We start from the raw sequence: 21,284 nt of genomic DNA, 5'->3' as shown, positions 1-21,284 counted from the left end.
TGCGGACAGTGGCGGAAGAAATACGCCACGTCTGGTCATGCCCTATCTCCCAGACCTTGACAATATAAACAGCAATTGAGTCCGACAGCATCCAGCCCTGGTTTATAAATAAAGGTGTCATAAGTCATGTTAGGCCTTATTTACACGAGCGTGTTAAACGTTTAAGTGACGGCCGTCCCACGGACCTCTGTAATTCAATTTGGCCGTTCACACAGACGTTGTTTCAATGGACCGCGTGAAGGTTCCGTGAGAAAATAGGACGTTTTATTTTTTCACGCGTCACGTATACCTCCATAGACTCTAATCTATGGGGGATGCGTGACATCGCGTCCCGCAGCGCAGAGCATAGATGCACCTCGGATGTGAAAAACTAACATTTTTCACATCCGAGATGCGCCACGCTCGTTTAAATAAGGCCTTAGGCAGATTGTCCTGATTGGCTGACAAATCTTTCAATATCATTTTTGACTTGGCAATTCCTTTTTCTCCCCTCTTCTTAAAGGGAATGTCTTATGTATTTGATTTTAGTTTTTTCATCAGATGTAAGTCGGTAAACAAAAAAATAATAGGTGTATTATTATTTTTTATTCATTTTCATTTTGTAGCTATTTAAAAATAAAAAATAAAAAAACGTCTCTGGGGCAGCCATATTGCAGGCACACACTGCCCTCCTGTATTGTATGTATAGGCAATGCAGCAGGGTGTGTGTGCTTTATGGCAGCTGCAATAAATGGGAGTCAATTGACTGAGAGATGTCATAGATTATTACAGCCTTCAGGAAGTGATGGAGAACTGCCCATCCCCCAGAGACCAAGGAGTGACAGGGAGCTATATACAGAGCCTTATCTATATGTATAGTGTATAATGTTACTATCCTCTCTTATCTAGACCTCCAGCAGTACAATAGTCCTGTCATTACCACCCTCAAACTCTAATGATAATGAGATGACTCTGCTCATTGTGCCCCAGTCTGTACAGCAAAGCTGACAAGTCAGCTGAAGAAAACAGGAAATGACAACTTTGTCTTCTCTATTGGCCAGTATGAAAACGAAGATTTTTTTTTAATGGAGTTACATAGTTACATACACAATAAAAACCTGATTGAAATAATTAGTAATTCTCGGTCTCCAAATGCAAGTGTGCACCTACCCATAGCCTCAAGACCTCTAGGATCAGACGTTATTCTCAATCAGGCCCATTCTGTCCACCAGGAAGAACCACAGCACATATGCACAATGACATCTTTATTATTAAAAACAATGCATTCATGACTGTGTTTTGGCACAGAAGTTCAAGTGTCGGGCACATTACATCCATCGATTACTAAAAAAACAAAAGAAGTGAAATCATTGCCGTTTTTATTCACAAAATACTGATACAATTCAATATGTAGAAGACTTCTACAATGTAAGAAATCTAGATTCCAGACCGAACAAGAAAATATTTACATGAGCACTTCAGCTTCAAAGAATACGGAATATGGCCTTTATATAATGATTGTATCTTACAAGTCATAGAAAACACTGTGGTGTCTAATGTTACCGGATCTGTACAGATGAATGGGCGATGCCAGCGGACATTCACAGAGAAGCCAATGTATGGTTATTGTGCTGTGCAATTAAAGCACCTGACCCCCTAAAGTAAAACTGTAGATATAAATCCTCGAGTCGCTTCCCATTGCTCTTATGCAACTAAAATGGAAAACAAAAAACCTTTGAGACAGTATCAATTACAAAATGATCTACCGTTTTGTGCATACAGCTCCTATGCAGAACTATGTGTCTCCATGGTAACAGTCTTTCAACCTCTGAAGTCTAATTCTGCAGTCACACTACTTTCCATCTGTTCCCTACTTCTTGCTAACATGTATTTGGAAGGAAGGGAGTATGACTACATGATCAGACTACACGTAGGTTATTTGTAGTCTGTTACCATGGAGATGTAGAAACAAAATGATAGATTTTTTTTACTGAGAAACTATTTTAAAAGTTGCTTTATTTTTTTTGCAGATGTGAGCAATTAAATGGTTGCAAAGGTGGGCATACCCTTTAAATATTCTCTTTTAAGATCTATTTGTTTCTGGGAATGCTGGGTGACAACCAACAAGGCCACCAACAGCTTCCACAAGAGTACTTACCAGGCATTGCTGAATGACTCCTAAATTTGTTATGCAAGGATATATTTCCATTATCACTGAATAGGCAGACAGATAAACCACTGTGAGAACTGTAATCACAGACATATTGGTTTACCAGAAATAGATACAACTAAACAAAGAACCCAAATAATTTATAATAACGTAAGAGAAGAAGACGACTCAAGGACTTATATTTACTGGAGATTTTCTTTTTACATATAAGGCGGAAATGTGCTTTATGTATAAATTCGCTGTGTGCTTAAAGTGAACCCTGTAAGAAGGTAGGAAAACAAAAATCAATGCAGTTCCCACAAAATGTGCAGACACAAAATATTGATTTCAACTCAATAAAGTCTGACATCATAGAGTAGGTACTTTATGCAAATTAGCTATGAGTAATTTGCATAAAGTGCCACAAGATGACATCATAAAAGGAAAAATAAATTTTTCTCTCTACATTTCATTTTACCCAAAAATTTACTTACGTGATTATGGTCTGTTTTTCTATAAAGAGTGGCGGACAATGGTTCACTTCAGCCGTATTGGTTGACAGATTATTTCAACAACACTACTATATAACATCAAAAATAGGTCTTTAACAATTTCCCCATAAACACAATTAAAACAAAAAAAATGACATTATCAAGTTTCAAAGGATGTGAAGTATGACTTTAACATAACCGTCCCAACTGCACCACAGCTGGCATGACCATACACACAGACGGAGTGGCATTTATGGTAGATGTGGTCTTACAATGGGTAGTAACTCAATTTCCCATTGACAAATAGTGGACTTATGTTTTTTCTTTTCATTGCAGAAACAGGGCTACAGCTTTCTAATATACATTGTGTTTCCATTCCTCGTCATTTTCAAGAGCTCTGTTTGCTGCCAGTGACTGGAGACATTTATTATTTAATTGGGTTGCACAGGTTTGAAAAACATGGCTGCTTTCTTCCAAAAACAGTGCCACACCTGTTCACAGGTTGTGTCTGGTATTGCAACTCAGCCCTATTTACGTCAAGAATGCTTAAGCTGCAATATCATAGACAACCCTTGGGCAGGTATGGTGCTGTTTTCGGAAGAAAGCAGCCATATTTTTCTAATCCTGCTCATCCGTTTAAGTTCAGAGACGGAAAATTGGTTGTGACCTAGTCCGGTTCACGCAGGTGTAGGGCTATTAACAGTATATCACAGTTTTTTCTTTTAACAAAACCTGCACCTGTATCAGCAGGACTAGGTCCGGATAGCTTGAAAACAGGAATGTTCCTATTTACTGACAGCAAGCAGAGAGCTTGAAAATATTTGAAAAAAAATAAGACACAAACTCTGTGAACACAAGTTTCATTGCTTCACATTGCAACATTAAATATGATTTCCACCCAAAAGTTAAAATTGTCCATATAATAGTAAGTCCAGCCGCAGCCAAAGTTTGGTAATCATACCTTATTTATCCACAGAAATAGTGACATTTTTCTCTTTTGTTATGGTGGCCATTTTTGTGTGACAACAGGAAGTGCAGCCACATTGGTTGCTATAGATTGATCCTGCTACCACCAGTTTCTGAGAAACAAATTCAAAGGTGACAACCAATATGGCGGCACTTCCTGTTGTTGCTTTTGCAAAAATGTCCGCCACAACAAAGCGGAAATATGCCTATAACTCTATGTAAAAAAAATAAAAATAATTAAGAGCTTGGTTGCTGCTCTAAAATTTTTGGTGGAAATCTCCTCTAAAAAGACATCATGGCAGAAGGGCGCACCACATGTAAGGATGGCCACATATCAAACTCATAAGGGCACACATTTTGAATCAGTCTTACATGCCCCCAAGTGTGTCCCTGGACGTCAGGGAGAGGGAGGGGGCACTGCGTCAAAACAACCAACATCCAAGTTCCACTTTTAGAATCTATAATAGCCATTTACGGTCCCACACCATACCCTCTACCCACCTACTGTGCCCCATAGGGCCATAGATGGTACAACACTACAAAAAAACAGCTCATAAGATTTCCAACCTTAAATTTCCGAGCGCCATATTGACCAGAATAATTTCTAGTACATAATATAACATTTATTTATAATATCAGAGGGGTCGAAACTTGGCACGGATCAGATAATTCATGGCAAAATTCACAGTTTGTATAAATTCCCTGTAGTACAGAGCAAAGGCGTAACCTCAGGCTCCTGGGCCCCAATGCAAAATCTATAAACCCCCAAACTATGTGTCATTAATAGTACTGGTCTCCTCATATAGGGCATAGACCATTTAGGCCCCCTCAGGCACCAAGGCCCGAGTGTGACGGCAACCTCTGTCCCCTATAGTTATGCCCCTGTTTCAGAGAGATGTGATAAACCTTGGCTTATCTCTACAGTCCGGTCTCACTGAGATGGATATGACTATTGCTCATTGTGGTGGAAACCAGTGGTATTTAATGGGCACCTAATGACACAATTTAATGATCAGTAAATGGGTTCTCCACTATAACATTGTTGAGCTATCTTTAAGATAGATCATAAATGTTTCATAAGTGGGATTCAGACCTCTGGGACCCCCACCAATCAGCACAAAGACAGGGCCGCAGTGTTTGCTTATGAAAGTCCATGTCCCCTTAATTATTTACATCGCCTCGTCCCATTCACTTGCCCGCCTCTTCTGTTACCAATAACAGCTAATAACCAGGGGGTCCTCATTTAAACATCTGGACAAGCCCCTTAATTATTGTATAAAGATAAGTTTCGCAACATTCTGATAAACTTTGAGTTACAATTCCGCCAAAATTTTTAATATCTCTGCTTGCTGTCAGGAAATAAAAATGGAATTGTTTACATCCAGAGACTTAAAATCTGGGCTAACCTATTACTTCTCACAGCAATTTTTTAATTCACTTTGTTTTTCGGTGCGTATTCTGCAACAAAAATCTGCAACAGTTTACTGATATGTGGATGTCGTCTAGTGGGAACGGATGTAGAAAACATGAAGATCAATGTGCTCCTCTATAGGTATTGTCCATAGGTTCTACTTGATATACTTAAAAAAAATCTTCCCTAACATAATGACAACCAGCAGTGGATTCATATAGACAGTAAAATTCCATTAATCTGACATCCAATAGTCCAGAAACGGTTTCTGGCACATACCTACTAGATCATCTATATTGCCTGTTTTATATTTTTTTGTACGATTCATCTCACCCAACTTTTTTCCCCTTCGATAAATGTAAATGGAAAAAATTCAAGAATTGTCACAATGGGAATAATTGTTGCGTAAAAGGGGCGGAACTGCAGAAGAGCGCAACAACCCAAATCTAAAGTCATCCTCCAGCCCGGGCTGTACTACCTGGGCATGGTCATATTTATATAAGGCAACACGTGTATTAGGTTTAGGTATCTTATGCGGTACATGGATACAATCGGTATAAATCTATAATATTCTGGTATCACAATTATGTCAAATATTTTGAAATATAAGTGGAGTATTCCAATAGGCAGTTCTCCTGCAGAGCAGCGCTCTCGGCCATCTAGTGCGCTCATAAATGCATCACAGCTGGCCACGGCTTCCCTGGGCAAAATTAGCCGGGGGTCAGGAGAAGGACCCGTGGCGATCAGCTGATCACTGCGGCACCTTCCATTAGCTTTGGGGTCCCTTCATTCTGAGGATCAGTGGGGGACCCGGCAGTCGATTAGGGAGCGATGGCATATTCTAGCAATATGCCATCACTACCTATAGTGGGAAAAGCTCTTTAATAAATATTTGGCGCCTCACAGTCTTTCAGTCTCTGAACTGTATGCTTTATAATACATATTTATTTTATATGCTTCTTGTCGCACGGCCAGAAAATCACCATGTCACTTGCGACATCGCAGCTAATGATTGCGTTGCGACATGCGACACAACCGTCACAAGAAATCCAAATTTGTTGGATTTTGGCTCGCAAGTCGCACGCGACATGGCTTTCCATTTAAATTGCTTGCGACTGCAACTCGCATGCACCTTGTGTTCGACAGGTCTTTATAAGGTCATGACCCAAAAAAATTACGATTCGCCCCCAAAAAAGTTGCTGAGTTGATGTTGCAAGACATATGACGCTGTGTAGCCCTAGCCATAATGAAATCTTTATATCATAACCAGAGCATTGAGTTACTCTTCGTGTCAATGTGTTCCCCATAGCAACCAATCCGATTCTAGCTTTAATATTGTCAGAGAAGATTTAAAAATGTAACAAGCGATCTGATTGGTTGCTATTGGCAACATTGACACTTCTGCTTAGAACAGTTATCATGCATGTGGCCTTGTTGCCCATAACGACCAATCACAGTGCAGCTTTCATTTTCAAACATGAAAGCAGAGCTCTGATTGGTGGGTATGGGCAACAAGGCCTGTGTTCTTTAACACCGTGTTACTTTACAATAACAAAGCTACTGTAAGGGGCCAACTTGAAGCTCCTGAGTCCCAATGCAAAATCAGGGCCCCTAAACGATCCCCATTCATTTATATTACTGGTTTCCCCATATGGGGCAGAGGTTTTTTGGACCCCCTCAGGCTGCACGGCCCCTGTATTTATGCTACTGCTATAGTCAAGTTTTTTTTTATCTTGGACCAGTCTTTATAACTAAGTGCTCATGTTTGTAATAGGGCCTAGTTGTCATTGTTCATACTTATAATCCCAAATACCAGCACATTTAAGTCCCGCCCAAGAACACCCCAAAATTGCCTGGCAATGCATAAATCCCGTCCCTTTTACGGCCATGTACTCTTGACTATACCACGAAAATCAGAACTGTTAATTACTTCATTTATCTCTAATATCTTAATACTCTCAGGCATACCTCCCAACATTTTTCTCCCCATTTGTCAGACAGGTTTAACTGCCGGATACGGCCACAAAACTTCCCGTAAATGCCCATTTTGGGGCATATTTACATAAGCCCACCCTCTGTTAGGTCCATTTCACTGGAAAATCCAGTGAAAAAGGGACGCTTCGTGGTACTGACAAATATGAAATGGAAAAAATGTATCCACCAAATAATGAAGTCTCGGGACTGTCCAAATGATCTCATCATGACAGCTATTTACTAAAAATAAAATGGCGTACATATACAAAAGACTTTACCTCCCCCTCTTGTTCTCATTTATGAAATGTCAACCGCCATTTTAAAAATGTATTGAATGTAATGAATTTAATTAACAACGAAATTAAAAGACAATTTTATCGTAGTAATTGGGACAATAGTAAAATAAATAGTAAAAAATTGGGAAAAAATTACGAAAGAAATATCAAATATTTCGTACAGAAGCGTGCAGATCAGACAAAATAATCTCCTACATTAAAGCTCGCATACGATGACGTTTCTGACAAAACGTACCGCTTGTCGGATTAACAGTGATCATGGCGGAGTATTGGAATGCTATGGATACTCCTGATTGTTAATGGAATACATGAAAATAAATTATTAGCAGCAGATGCAGGAATGAAAACAGTGTTATCCTATAAAATACTTTCAGTGTCATTCTCCATTAAATGAAAACAAATAATTCCTCTGTTGCTAAAAATTCAAACAAAATTTCAATTGAAGCTCCGTCTTTGATTAACATTGGCTCTTTAGTCACGAAATATAAAATCTAGCATCTTTGTAATACATCTTCATTACATTTATTTGATGTATTCTCTTATATTCAGTTCATTTCGAAAATCTTTCTATTTGGAAACCACCAGCAAGCTGCTGTTGACTGATCTTTTAATGTCATTATGTGCCTCAAGTACTTTGACTGCATAATAATGTCCTGCTATAAATGCGCTGAGGGTCTGATTATCTCTTTAATGTCCCTACAGCCCTGCCCGTTTACACATAAATAACTAAAGCAAGTACTAAGCTAGCCATACACATAACATAAAGCTCGTTCATCTGACAACTATCTCTCCCACGTCCCCATAAACATGTACTCTTGGTGTCAGCGGACAGACACCTCTGGCAGCAGCTTGTCTTCTGTGGGAATAAATAAAAGGTGTAGCTATATGGGCTGCACCCTGGTGCCTGAAGGGCCCCAATTAAATGTCCCTCTGCCACATAAAAATACACTAGTATTATAAATGGCACATGGCAGTTGGGAGCCCTGTTACAAATTTTGCATTGGGGCCCACGAACTTCAAAATACGCCTCTGGGAACAAAGGATCAGACATGTTGAAATCCAGCATGGCCGATCTTCCTTTCCCCTGACATTTGTCATTGGGGGAATGCCAGGAAGCCTTCATACACGTTAGATTGTTGGTCATCTGAACTGCAGATGTATATTTTATTGAACCATAATTAGCCCCAAAAAAAACCAAAGATATTTGTCAACCACAGTTAACCTACTTGTTTATCGTTTCCAGCCTAAGGGGAGATTCACACGAGCGTTGCGTTTTTGCGCGCGCAAACAACGCAGCGTTTTGCGAGCGCAAAAACCATTTGACAGCTGCGTGTGTCATGCGTGTCTGATGCGCGGCTGCGTGATTTTCGCGCAGCCGGCATCATAGAGATGAGGCTTGTCGACGCCCGTCACTGTCCAAGGTGCTGAAAGAGCTAAATCTTTCAGCACCCTCGACAGTGAATGCCGAACACAACAGCGAAAAACTTGTAAAAAAAAAAGATAAAGTTCCTACTTACCGAGAACTTCCCGGCCGTTGCCTTGGTGACGCGTCCTTGGTGACGCGTCCTTGGTGACGCGCCTCTCTTGACATCGGGCCCCACCTCCCTGGATGACGCAGCAGTCCAAGTGACCGCTGCAGCCTGTGATTGGCTGCAGCCTGTGCTTGGCCTGTGATTGGCTGGAGCTGTCACTTGAACTGAAGTGTCATCCCGGGAGGTCGGACTGCAGGAAGGAGACAGGAGTAATCGGTAAGTTAGAACTTCGGTTTTTTTTTACAGGTTAATGTATTTTGGGATCGCAAGTCACTGTCCATGGTGCTGAAACAGTTTAACTCTTTCAGCACCATGGACAGTGACTATCTCCTGACGTCGCGTACCGATAATTTTTTTGCCGGGATCGGCCAAAACGAGTTTGGCCGAACCCGGTGAAGTTCGGTACGCTTGTCCGGCTTCGCTCATCGCAAAGACACTCCGTTTGGATGTTCGGAAACAGAAAAGCACGTGGTGCTTTTCGGTTTTCATTAATCCTTTTCACTGCTGTTGCGCGAATCACGCTCGTCCCACGGAAGTGCTTCCGTGTGGTGCGCGTGATTTTCACGCACCCATTGACTTCAATGGGTGCGTGATGCGCGAAATACGCAGAGTTATTGAACCTGTCGCGCTTTTTGCGCAGCAGACAAACGCTGCGCAAAAAGCACGGACTGTCTGTACTGCCCCATAGACTTGTATTGGTCCATGCGTGCCGCGTGAAAACCACGCGGCCCGCACGGACCGAATACACGCTCGTGTGAATCCCCCCTAATAGTGAGACATCCAGACAGTCACTAATCAGGTCTACAAGCCATTCACTGCTGAAACCCATTATGTACAAAATGACTAAAGTACTAAATAGCGACACATAATATCTGTCAATATCAGTTTACTGATGGTTTCCAGGTAAATTATTCTACACTGCAAACTGTAAAAAATAAATTAAAGTGGCAAAAGATAGAATACACACAACTTGATTTTACATTTACTGAATAAAGAGACGATGGTGGAACTTCACTTTAGTCATTTCAAGCTATGATTATAACAGGCATGTCAAACTCAAGGGTGGAAGGAGATCTGTACTAACAAGTGAAAGCCCAAAGGAACACACAATGGCCTGGTGGAAATGTTACATATATACAGAACGCCATATTTCCCATTGAAATCAAAGGGCAGATGTTTGGAGGCGTTGTGCTTCCGATTTTTTGGCCGTTTACGGTCCGAAAAACGTCAGAAAATAAGCCGTGTGAACATACCCTTACAAGACGGGCATAAGATTTTGCTCATCCAAGTTAAAATAGGTGGAAGGTCCAAATTTTTATGTACTTATTGGCTTCTGCCTCTCCCATTGATTTCAATATACAAGTGGCCTAACATGTGTGGTCATCTCTCCATTAAAATTGGTGCCCCAACCCATTGGTGGGGGGCGCAGCTCCTGGCCCCTATTGAGGGCACCCTCCTCACATGTCAGATCTCCAGGGATTAGCAACCTTCGGCACTCCAGCTGTTGTAAAACTACAATTCCCAGCATGTCCTGACAGCCTTTGGCTGGCATAATAAAGCCTTTGGCTGTCAGTGCATGCTGGGAGTTGTAGTTTTACAACAGCTGGAGTGTCCAAAGCTTGCTGACCCCATTAGATGCCTTGTTCATGGTCCTGATTGACTTGATAGAACTTTAGTTGCATACAAAACATTTCGATCTTTGAAATTAGGCCTTACAGTCAGAGGCACTGTTGTGTTAATCTCTATGGGCTGAGGGCTCGGCGTAGAAAATGGGATTTGAGGGGAAGAGGGAAATGACAAAAATTTTACAATATATTAATATTTTTGTGGTAATTCAATATCTTAGTGATGATCAGTGGGTACAATGAACTGGAGAAGGAACATTGCAGCCCCCCTAAGTTTGACACGCGTTGCTTTCAGGAATCTACATTCTACGTCATCATGAAGTACATTTTTTTTTTGTTTTTTATGTCTATTCAATTACATTTGGGCACTTTAATAACAATTGGCACTTCATGTTTCCTGTTTTGTTGTTAGGCACAATGTGACAACGTTAACTTAGTAAGTCCTTCTCTGTGCATTTTGTACAGCAGTTTGAACTCTGCAGGAAGCTGGTGGGATTCCTGCCATTTTGTGGTAAATTTTGTTCCTTTTTTGTCATAGTAATGATATGGAAGATCCTTCCCTGTATTAGGATCCCAGCCGAACGGCCAAAATCCATACAAGTGTATTTCATCACAGATAGACGAGGCCAGGGTATACATGAGAATGCCGGTGCTCAACCGCTTGGGAGACAAGTGCTTGTTTTTCCAATATCTGTAATAGTAAAAAAAAATATATACAAAAACGTTAATCTGTGCAAATAAAAGCAATATACATACAGATATTTACACATAGCTCCTTAGGGTTCTGTTCGCATCAGCCTTAAAAGGGGCCATCAGGGTTTCTGATGGGATTTCCGGTATTTTTATTGACAAGAATAGCGCAGTCTGAAGTACTCTTCGTGCTGTAAAAATACCAGAATCCTGATTAATTCTCCCAACCCCATTAGAGTCAATGGAGTCTGTTAGGATTCGCCGGTTTCTGTTCAAAAATGAATCCGGCATAGCAGTTATGGAGTCTTAGGACACAAATATAACATGCCAAATCTTACAACCTTAGGGTAGGAAGCCACACCATTAATGCCTATCTTAAAGAGGCTCTGTCACCAGATTTTGCAACCCCTATCTGCTATTGCAGCAGATCGGCGCTGCAATGTAGATTACAGTAACGTTTTTATTTTCAAAAAACGAGCATTTTTGGCCAAGTTATGACCATTTTTGTATTTATGCAAATGAGGCTTGCAAAAGTACAACTGGGCGTGTTTAATGTAAAAGTACAACTGGGCGTGTATTATGTGCGTACATCGGGGCGTTTTTACTTCTTTTACTAGCTGGGCGCTCTGATGAGAAGTAACATCCACTTCTCTTCAGAACGCCCAGCTTCTGGCAGTGCAGACACAGCCGTGTTCTCGAGAGATCACGCTGTGACGTCACTCACTTCCTGCCCCAGGTCCTGCATCGTGTCGGACGAGCGAGGACACATCGGCACCAGAGGCTACAGATGATTCTGCAGCAGCATCGGCGTTTGCAGGTAAGTCGATGTAGCTACTTACCTGCAAATGCTGATGCTGCTGCAGAATCAACTGTAGCCTCTGGTGCCGATGTGGCCGACACGATGCAGGACCTGGGGCAGGAAGTGAGTGACGTCACAGCGTGATCTCTCGAGAACACGCTGTGTGTCTGCACTGCCAGAAGCTGGGTGTTAACGAACAGAAGTGGATGATGCTGATTCGTCAGAACGCCCAGCTAGTAAAAGAAGTAAACACGCCCCGATGTACGCACATAATACACGCCCAGTTGTACTTTTACTTTAAACACGCCCAGTTGGACTTTTGCAAGCCTCATTTGCATAAATACAAAAATGGTCATAACTTGGCCAAAAATGCTCGTTTTTTAAAAATAAAAACGTTACTCTTATCTACATTGCAGCGCCGATCTGCTGCAATAGGAGATAGGGGTTGCAAAATCTGGTGACAGAGCCTCTTTAAATACACATAGGAGAGGGGGAGGGGAAGTAGTTGCTGGACAATAGAGGAAAGGACTAAAAATCCAACAATGATGATTCTCATTTATTTTTTTTAATTAAGAAAATGACCATCAGGACCAGCTGGGGTCCATACAGTTAGGAATGGTCAAGGGCAATTTAAAGGTTCTCCAACTAAAATAAATTTTTAGAAATAACTGATTAATACAGCAGCATGAGATTAAGTACAGTGCTAATAGTGCCAATGTAATGCACACTAATATTGCCAATATAATGCATGCTAATAGTGCCGGTCTAATGCACACTGAGGGCTTATTCAGACGAACGGGATGTACGTCCGTGCAACGCGCGTGATTTTCACGCGCGTCGCACGGACCTAGATTAGTCTATGGGGCCGTGCAGACATGTGCGTGATTTTTACTCAGCGTGAGGCCTCATTTACACGAGCGTGTGCGTTTTGCGCAGGCCAAAAAACGCAGCGTTTGGCGTGCACAAAAGGCACTTGACAGCTCCGTGTGTCATCAGTGTATGATGCGCGGCTGCGTGATTTTCGCGCAGCCGCCATCGTAGAGATGAGGCTAGTCGATGTCAGTCACTGTCCAGGGTGCTGAAAGAGTTAACTGATCGGCAGTAACTCTTTCAGCACCCTCGACAGTGAATTCTGATCAACATATCGAGTAACCTGTTTAAAAAAAAGAGGTTCGTACTTACCGAGAACTTCCCGGCCATTGCCTTGGTGACGCGCCTCTCTTGACATTTGGCCCCACCTCCCTGGATGACGCGGCAGTCCATGTGACCGCTGCAGCCTGTGCTTGGCTTGTGATTGGCTGCAGTTGTCACTTGGACTGAATTGTCATCCCGGGAGGTCAGACTGGAGGAAGAAGCCGGGAGTTATCGGTAAGTCAGAACTTTTTTTTTTTTTTTACATGTTCACGTATATTGGGATCGGAAGTCACTGTCTAAGGTGCTGAAACAGTTTAACTCTTTCAGCACCCTGGACAGTGACTGTCTCCTGCCGGGTTCGGTCAAAACGAGTTCGGCCGAACCCGGTGAAGTTCGGTTCGGTCATCTCTAAGACACTCCGTTCGGATGTTTGTAAACAGAAAAGCACGTGGTGCTTTTCTGTTTACATTCAGTTTGACAGCTCTTGCGCGAATCACGCAGTTCGCACGGAAGTGCTTCCGTGCGACCTTCGTGGTTTTCACGCACCCATTGACTTCAATGGGTGCGTGATGCGCGAAAAACGCAGATTTTTAGAACATGTCGTGAGTTTTTTTCAGCGCACTCGCTCTGAGCAAAACTCACGGACTATCTGCATGCCCCCATAGACTTGTATAGGTCCGTGCGACCCGCGTGAAAAGCACGCGAGTCTCACGGACGTATATCACGTTCGTGTAAATGAGGCCTGAGTCCGCTAAAAAAAGACATGTCCGTTCTTTGGGCGTATTTCGCGCATCACGCACACATTGAAGTCAACGGGGGCGTGAAAATCACGGATGCCACACGGAAGCACTTCCGTGGGACAAGCGTGATTCGCGCAACAGCTGTGAAAAGGATAAATGAAAACAGAAAAGCACCACGTGCTTTTGTGTTTACAAACATCCAAACGGAGTGTCATAATGATGGCGGCTGCGCGAAAAGCACGCAGCCGCGCATCATACGGGGCTGACACACGGAGCAGTCAAGTGCCTTTTGCGGGCGCAAAACGCCGCATTTTTTGCACGTGCAAAACGCACATGCTCGTGTGAATCCGGCCTAATAGTGCCAATGTAATGCACGCTAATAGTGACGGTCTAATGCACACTAATAGTGCCAATGTAATGCAGGCAAATAGTGCCAGTCTAATGCACGCTAGTAGTACCAATATAATGCATGCTAATAGTGTCAATGTAATGCACGCTAATAGTGCCAGTCTAATGCATGCTAATAGTGCCAGTCTAATGCATGCTAATAGTGCCAGTCTAATGCACGCTAATAGTGGCAATTCAATGCACGCTAGTAGTACCAATATAATGCACTCTTAGGGTATGTGCACACGATGAGAGGCTTTTACGTCTGAAAGGACAGACTGTTTTCAGGAGAAAACAGCTGCCTCGTTTCAGACGTAAGAGCTCCTCCTCGCATTATGCGAGGCGTCTGTGACGCTCGTAAATCTTGCGCTGCTCTTCATTGACTTCAATGAAGAACGGCTCAAATTACGTTGCAAAGAAGTGCCCTGCACTTCTTTGCCGAGGCAGTCAATTTACGCGTCGTCGTTTGACAGCTGTCAAACGACGACGCGTAAATTAGAGGTCGTCTGCACAGTACGTCGGCAAACCCATTCAAATGAATGGGCAGATGTTTGCCGACGTATTGTAGCCTTATTTTCAGACGTAAAACGAGGCATAATACGCCTCGTTTACGTCTGAAAATAGGTTGTGTGAACCCAGCCTGAGGGTATGTTCACACTACAGCGTCCGTAACGGCCGAAATTACGGGGCTGTTTTCAGGAGAAAACAGCCCCATCATTTCAGCCGTATCGGCATGTGCAGGCGCTTGAACGCCGCGTCCATTGCGGCCGTAATTGGCGCTGCTTTTCATTGGAGTCAATGAATAACGGCTCCAATTACGTCCCAAGAAGTGACAGGTACTTCTTTGATGCGGGCGTCTTTTCTTTGACAGCGGGGCGTAAAAAAAATGACCGTCTGAACAGAACATCGTAAGACCCATTCAAATGAATGGGCAGATGTTTGCCGACGCTACTGAGGCACATTTTCGGACGTAATTCGTAGCTAAAACGCTCGAATTACGTCCGTAAATAGTGTGTGTGGACATACCCTAATAGTGTCAATGTAATGCACGCTAATAGTGCCAGTGTAATGCACACTAGTAGTACCAATATAATGCATGCTAATAGTGCCAATGTAATGCATGCTAAGGGTATGTTCACACGCAAACTCAAAAACGTCTGAAAATACGGAGCTGTTTTCAAGGGAAAACAGCTCCTGATTTTCAGATGTTTTTTAAGCCACTTGCGATTTTTTGCAGTGTTTTTCTAAAGAGTCTATGAAAAACGGCTCCAAAAACGGCTGAAGAAGTGACATGCACTTCTTTTTCGCAGCTGTTTTTTTACGCGGCCGTTTTGAAAAACGGCCGTGAAAAAAACGGCCCTTCGGGACAGAACGACGTTTTACCCATTGAAATCAATGGGCAGATGTTTGGAGGCGTTCTGCTTCCGATTTTTCAGCCGTTTTTCGGGACGTGTACGGCCCGAAAAACGTTTGAAAACACTCCATGTGAACATACACTTAGGGCACGGCCAGACGTGGCGGAATTTTTTGTGGAATTCCTCTGTGGACAGTCCGCAGTGGAATTCTCCAGCGGCCGTTTTTTACTTGTTTCAATACATTTTTAGGCAAGTTAGTTCAGACATTGCGGAAAACTCCGCTGCGGACCATAGGCTGCGGTGCGGAATTTTCAGTCCGCAGCATGCACTGTCTGTTGCAGAGAAGAAGCGGAATTTCACTGCGTATTTCAGCCTTTGCAATGCAAAAACTAAAATCTGTGGCAAGTCCGCTGTCTTTTCTGCAACGTCTGAATTAAATGTCAAATATGCAAATGTTGCTGCAGATTCATTGTGTAATTGCCCCAAATCTGCACCAACATTTGCAGCGGAAAAACCACGTCTGCCCGGGCCCTAATAGTGCCAATCTAATGCATGCTAATAGTGCCAATGTAATGCATGTTAATAGTGCCAATCTAATGCACGCGAATAGTGCCAATCTAATGCTTGCTAATAATGCCAATGTAATGCACGTTAATAATGCCAATATAATGCACGCTAATAGTGCCAATCTAATGCACGCTAATAGTGCCAGTGTAATGCACTTTAATAGTGCCAATCTAACCCATGCTAATAGTGGCAATCTAATGCACGCTAATAATGCCAGTCTAATGCACGCTAATAGTGGCAATTCAATGCACGCTAATAATGCCAGTCTAATGCATGCTAATAGTGCCAATCTAATGCACGCTAAGGGCATGGCCCCACGTGGCGGTTTTCCTCCGCAACTGTCCGCATCAATGCCGCACAGAATCTGCGTTGCAGATTCTGCGGCGGATCTGCCCAAAATGTGCAGTAAATTGATGCGGACTAGCTGCTGCGGACTGCGGGAAAAGTGCTTCCCTTCTCCCTATCAGTGCAGGATAGAGAGAACGGACAGCACTTTCCCTAGTGAAAGTAAACAAATTTCATACTTACCGGCCGTTGTCTTGGTGACGCGTCCCTCTTTCGGCATCCAGCCCGACCTCCCTGGATGACGCGGCAGTCCATGTGACCGCTGCAGCCTGTGATTGGCTGCAGCCGTCACTTAGACTGAAACGTCATCCTGGGAAGCCGGACTGGAGGAAGAAGCAGGGAGTTCTCGGTAAGTATGAACTTCTATTTTTTTGACAGGTTGCTGTATATTGGGATCGATAGTCACTGTCCAGGGTGCTGAAACAGTTACTGCCGATCGCTTAACTCTTTCAGCACCCTGGACAGTGACTATTTACTGACGTCGCCTAGCAACGCTCCCGTAATTATGGGTGCACACACGTAGTCACCCGTAATTACGGGAACCCCATTGACTTCCTCAGTCTGGCTGTAGACCTAGAAATACATAGGTCCAGCCAGAATGAAGAAATGTCATGTTAAAAAAGCAAGACGCATCCGCAGCACACATAACATCTGCATGACAGCCTATGCTCCGCAGCGGAATTTTCAGCCTCGTCTAAACGAAGCCTACTAAAAAGAAGTGGGAGGCAATGGAGAAACGGCTCCGCTGCGGATTAACGCTGCGGAGTGTGCGCAGCGGAATTCAAGAGCAATTCCGCCACGTGGGGCTTTGCCCTAATAGTGCCAGTGTAATGCACTTTAAGAGTGCCAATCTAACCCATGCTAATAGTGGCAATCTAATGCACGCTAATAGTGCCAGTCTAATTAATGCTAATAGTGCCAATCTAACGCACGCTAATAATGCCAGTCTAATGCACGCTAATAGTGGCAATTCAATGCACGCTAATAATACCAATTTAATGCACGCTAATAGTGCCAAACTAATGCATGCTAATAGTGCCAATATAATGCACGCTAATAGTGCCAATCTAATGCACGTTAATAGTGCCAGTGTAATGCACTTTAAGAGTGCCAATCTAACCCATGCTAATAGTGGCAATCTAATGCACGCTAATAATGCCAGTCTAATGCATGCTAATAGTGCCAGTCTAATGCACGCTAATAGTGCCTGTCTAATAGTTACAGCCTTATCTATGGGATTGCAAGGTAATACATCCCTACTAACCAGTCTTAGTTCTTCAGTTCAAGGTAGAATTGACACTGAAAGGAGGAGAGAAGCGGTAAGTAGGCTTTGGAGGACTTAAAGGGGTTGTCCAGGATTAGAAAAACAGGTCTGCTTTTTTTCGAAAACAGCGCCAGTCTTGTTTATAGGTTGTATCTATTATCACAGTTCGAATGGGGATTAGGTACAATACCAGACATAGCCCACGGACCAGAGAGGCGCTGTTTCTAAAAAAATAAAAAAAAGCCAAGTATATAATAATCCCAAACAATCCCTCCAATTCAGACCTTCTTCTATTTCTAACACTTGCCCCAAACATATTTCTGTATAAGTAAGTGGAAAATCTCTTTAACCCCTTAACGTCAATTTTAGCCTTAAAAAGGATTTTCCTATCAGGGTATATCAGTGACATAGAGGGGACCTCTTAGAAGGGGATACACCACTCCTGGCCACCTTTTATTCTATTAGCCCTTGAAAGAGCAGCTCGTGCTTTGAAGTAGTTATCGTGATGTATCATATGATTGTCTATTCATTTCAATGTGGGCTCTGTAATAATGCATTTCTCCTGCAGGAAAATTTAGTATTACTGAGGTTTTTAAGAAGCCAGATCTCCAGTCATCAGCTGTTTGTTTTTTTTAATGTACTAACAACCCCTACAAATGTAGCAGAGCTGGGTTTGTCACTTGGCATTTAATAAGGTATCCATGTTGTTCTGTCTGTGGGTGCCTATATTGCTGTGGGTAAGCCTATTATATATGATCAATGTTAGATATCTGGATGTTTATCACAATACATAAAATAAACACTTAAATGACAAATTCAGCTCTGCTACATCTGTCTATGCAGGTTGCAGAAATATTTATAATGTCCAGAACCTGATATAAAAAGGTGGGACAAAATCTGACCCAAATTTGTGTTTATACCCGCTCTTATTTCACATTACCTGGCTGGTTGAGATCACATTTAATAACCAGTGTCAACCATTGCTTGCCAATATCTGTTAGGGGTTCTTCCAACTGTGGCAACGAAGACTCAATAAAGGTCGAGCAATGAAATTAAGACTCGCTGTGTGAGAGGACTATAAAAACGTAATGGATGGATGGTTGTAATAAAACTGGCAAATCAGATTTGGTCAGGTTACAGATCTTGATGAAATGACAAATCATATTTAGAGGCTGGAGTTGGAATCTGACAATGGGAAAACCGAGGACGGGGAAATAATTTGAGATTATTAATGTGTCACATAGAGGTTTGTCAGTCGGCAGAGGCATCAGGGAAAGTACAGATGTCAGCCTTTATTGCTGCGCTAACAAAATCTCCTGCAACCAATAACAACCGGCATTTAAAGAAGAAATACACTGTTTGTATGGGAATTTGTCTTATGTCGTACATGCTATCAAATATACCCACTGTATACAGCACTTAAAGGGGTTGTCCTCTTTGGATAAGTAGATCACAAAGTGTCCTCCTGCTGGGATTCACAGCGATCAGCTGGAATCTGTGAGGAAACCTGGCAGTAAGTGTTCAATTTCTCTGCAGCGCCACCACAGGTAAAAATAAGTATTACACAGTGTCTATTCACATTAATGAGTAATACAGGACAGAACAGGTCCTCCAGAGCGAGAGACGCTCTTTGCAACCACTCTCCATTCTGGCCAAGAGATAATAATCCTGAAAAGAGGACCCCCTTCTAAATTCATTAATAAGATGTATGAAAATGGGGTTTTCTTAAAGGGGTTGTCCAGTTTCAGCAAATTATTGTTATTTTTTGTATAATTAAAAGTTATACAATTTTACAATATGCTTTCTGTATTAATTCCTCTCGGATTTCAAGATCTCTGCCTGCTGTTATTCAGTAGGAACATTCATTGTTTACTTCCAGTGGGTAAAATTCTGTCCATGGTCACATGATGGAAACACAGGTGCTGGGATCGTTACAGGACACAGCTCTGAGACACATACTGTAACGATCCCAGCACCTGTGTGTCCATCACGTGACCATGGACAGAATTTTACCCACTAGGAGTGAGCAATGAATGTTCTGACTGAATAACAACAAGCAGAGATCTTGAAAACTGCAAAGAATTAATACAGAATATATATATTGGAAAATTGTACAAAAAAAGAAACTTAATTTTCTGAATCCGACCAACCTGTTTAACACCTTATTTCCCCTGTGATGGAGCTGCAGAAGATTTGAACACTTGCTACTGGATTGCTCCACAGATTACGGCTCATCACAAAGTATATATATCTACACGTGGTAGATTTGATGAATATATTTCTGCGACCGTCCCATTCATCTGATTAGCGCTTGTAAAAATCCATGTACGTGCCGCAGAAACAGCCCCATTCACATGTATGGAATTAAGTTTTAGTCACATACATTTCTGCAACAAATCTCCTGCAAGCGAATATGACCTTAGGCCTTGTTCAGATTCCAGATTTGCGTCAGATTTTGAATTTTTTTTTTTTTTAAAAGAAAAAAACGGAATTGGATTCAGGAGAGCAGACCTATAATGCCTTTCTTTATTTATATATATATATATATATATATATATATATATATATATATATATATTTCTTCAGTATAGTTTCCGTTCCTGGTTTTGGCTTAAAAAAAATTCCATGCATAATCTGCATCGAAATCTGCACTGTCTGAATCACACGAGGCGAAACGCTGCGAACCCGCCGCCAAAAAACGCAACAACTGCTATTTGTTGTGGGTCTTACCTCCCCATTGAATTAAATAGGGAAAACCCGCAACAAATAAGCAGCATTTACGCAAATACAATTGACATGGTGCGGAAGAAAATCCCGAAGTATATACGCAACAACGTGTGAACTGACCCTACGAGTCCCAGCAGTAGACAATTCTAACAAAAATAGATTGTCCAAAATGGACAACCTATTTAAATGACTAATTCAGCTCTGCTACTTCTCTATTCATAGTAACGGCTACGGATACTACCACTGATTTTTTCAAATTTTTTTTTTCATCTACTAACATGTGTTTTTATGGGGGAAAAGAACTGTTAAAGGGGTCTCCAGTATATACAGTTCAGTCAACGCATAATGAAAATGTCCAACTCTCTAATATACATTGTATTTCAATCTTACCATTTTCAAGATCTCTGCTTCTTATGACTGAATAGAAACATTATTGCCTACATTCAGAAACTGAAACACGCCTGGCCTAGTCCTGTTTATACAGCTTGTTACCGTTTTTCAGTGTAGGTAAGAGCTATCAACCTGTAGTCAAGAAAAGGAAACATAAGAGATGCTGCTGCTTCCATCTAGAAGATCACATTGGCTGATACATAGTAAGAACCCGAACAGCTCTGTGAGCAGGACTAGGCCAGGAGAAGTTTTCAATCTCTGAAGGCTAATAAGACTGCTTTCAGTTACTGACAGCAAGCGGAGATCTTAAAAATGGTGAGAAATAGAAACAAAGTATATTAGAAAATTGCAGGACTTTCAATTTTAAAAAAATGGGTATGCTTTATTTTCATAAGACTCAGCGTTCTTTTTAAAATGTTATCTTTCTGAGGGGGGCACAAACTTATGGATGGTTACATTGAAG

General features: G+C 42.1%; 1 protein-coding gene across 1 annotated transcript in view; it reads right to left on the bottom strand.

Annotated features, from left to right (window-relative positions):
- Positions 1 to 1,229: 1,229 nt before the first annotated feature.
- The window catches only part of ST8SIA3 (ST8 alpha-N-acetyl-neuraminide alpha-2,8-sialyltransferase 3), a 53,603-nt gene continuing 33,548 nt past the window's right edge, over positions 1,230 to 21,284 (bottom strand). The window contains exon 4 of the mRNA XM_075841260.1: positions 1,230 to 11,114. Within this exon, the coding sequence (XP_075697375.1) occupies positions 10,832 to 11,114 (283 nt within the window). The 3' untranslated portion in view covers positions 1,230 to 10,831. The remainder of the gene's footprint in view (positions 11,115 to 21,284) is intronic.

The sequence above is a fragment of the Rhinoderma darwinii genome, chromosome 1, assembly GCF_050947455.1.
Source record: "Rhinoderma darwinii isolate aRhiDar2 chromosome 1, aRhiDar2.hap1, whole genome shotgun sequence".
NCBI classification, from domain to species: Eukaryota; Metazoa; Chordata; class Amphibia; order Anura; family Rhinodermatidae; genus Rhinoderma; species Rhinoderma darwinii.
This window is presented reverse-complemented; position numbering and strand designations above follow the sequence as displayed.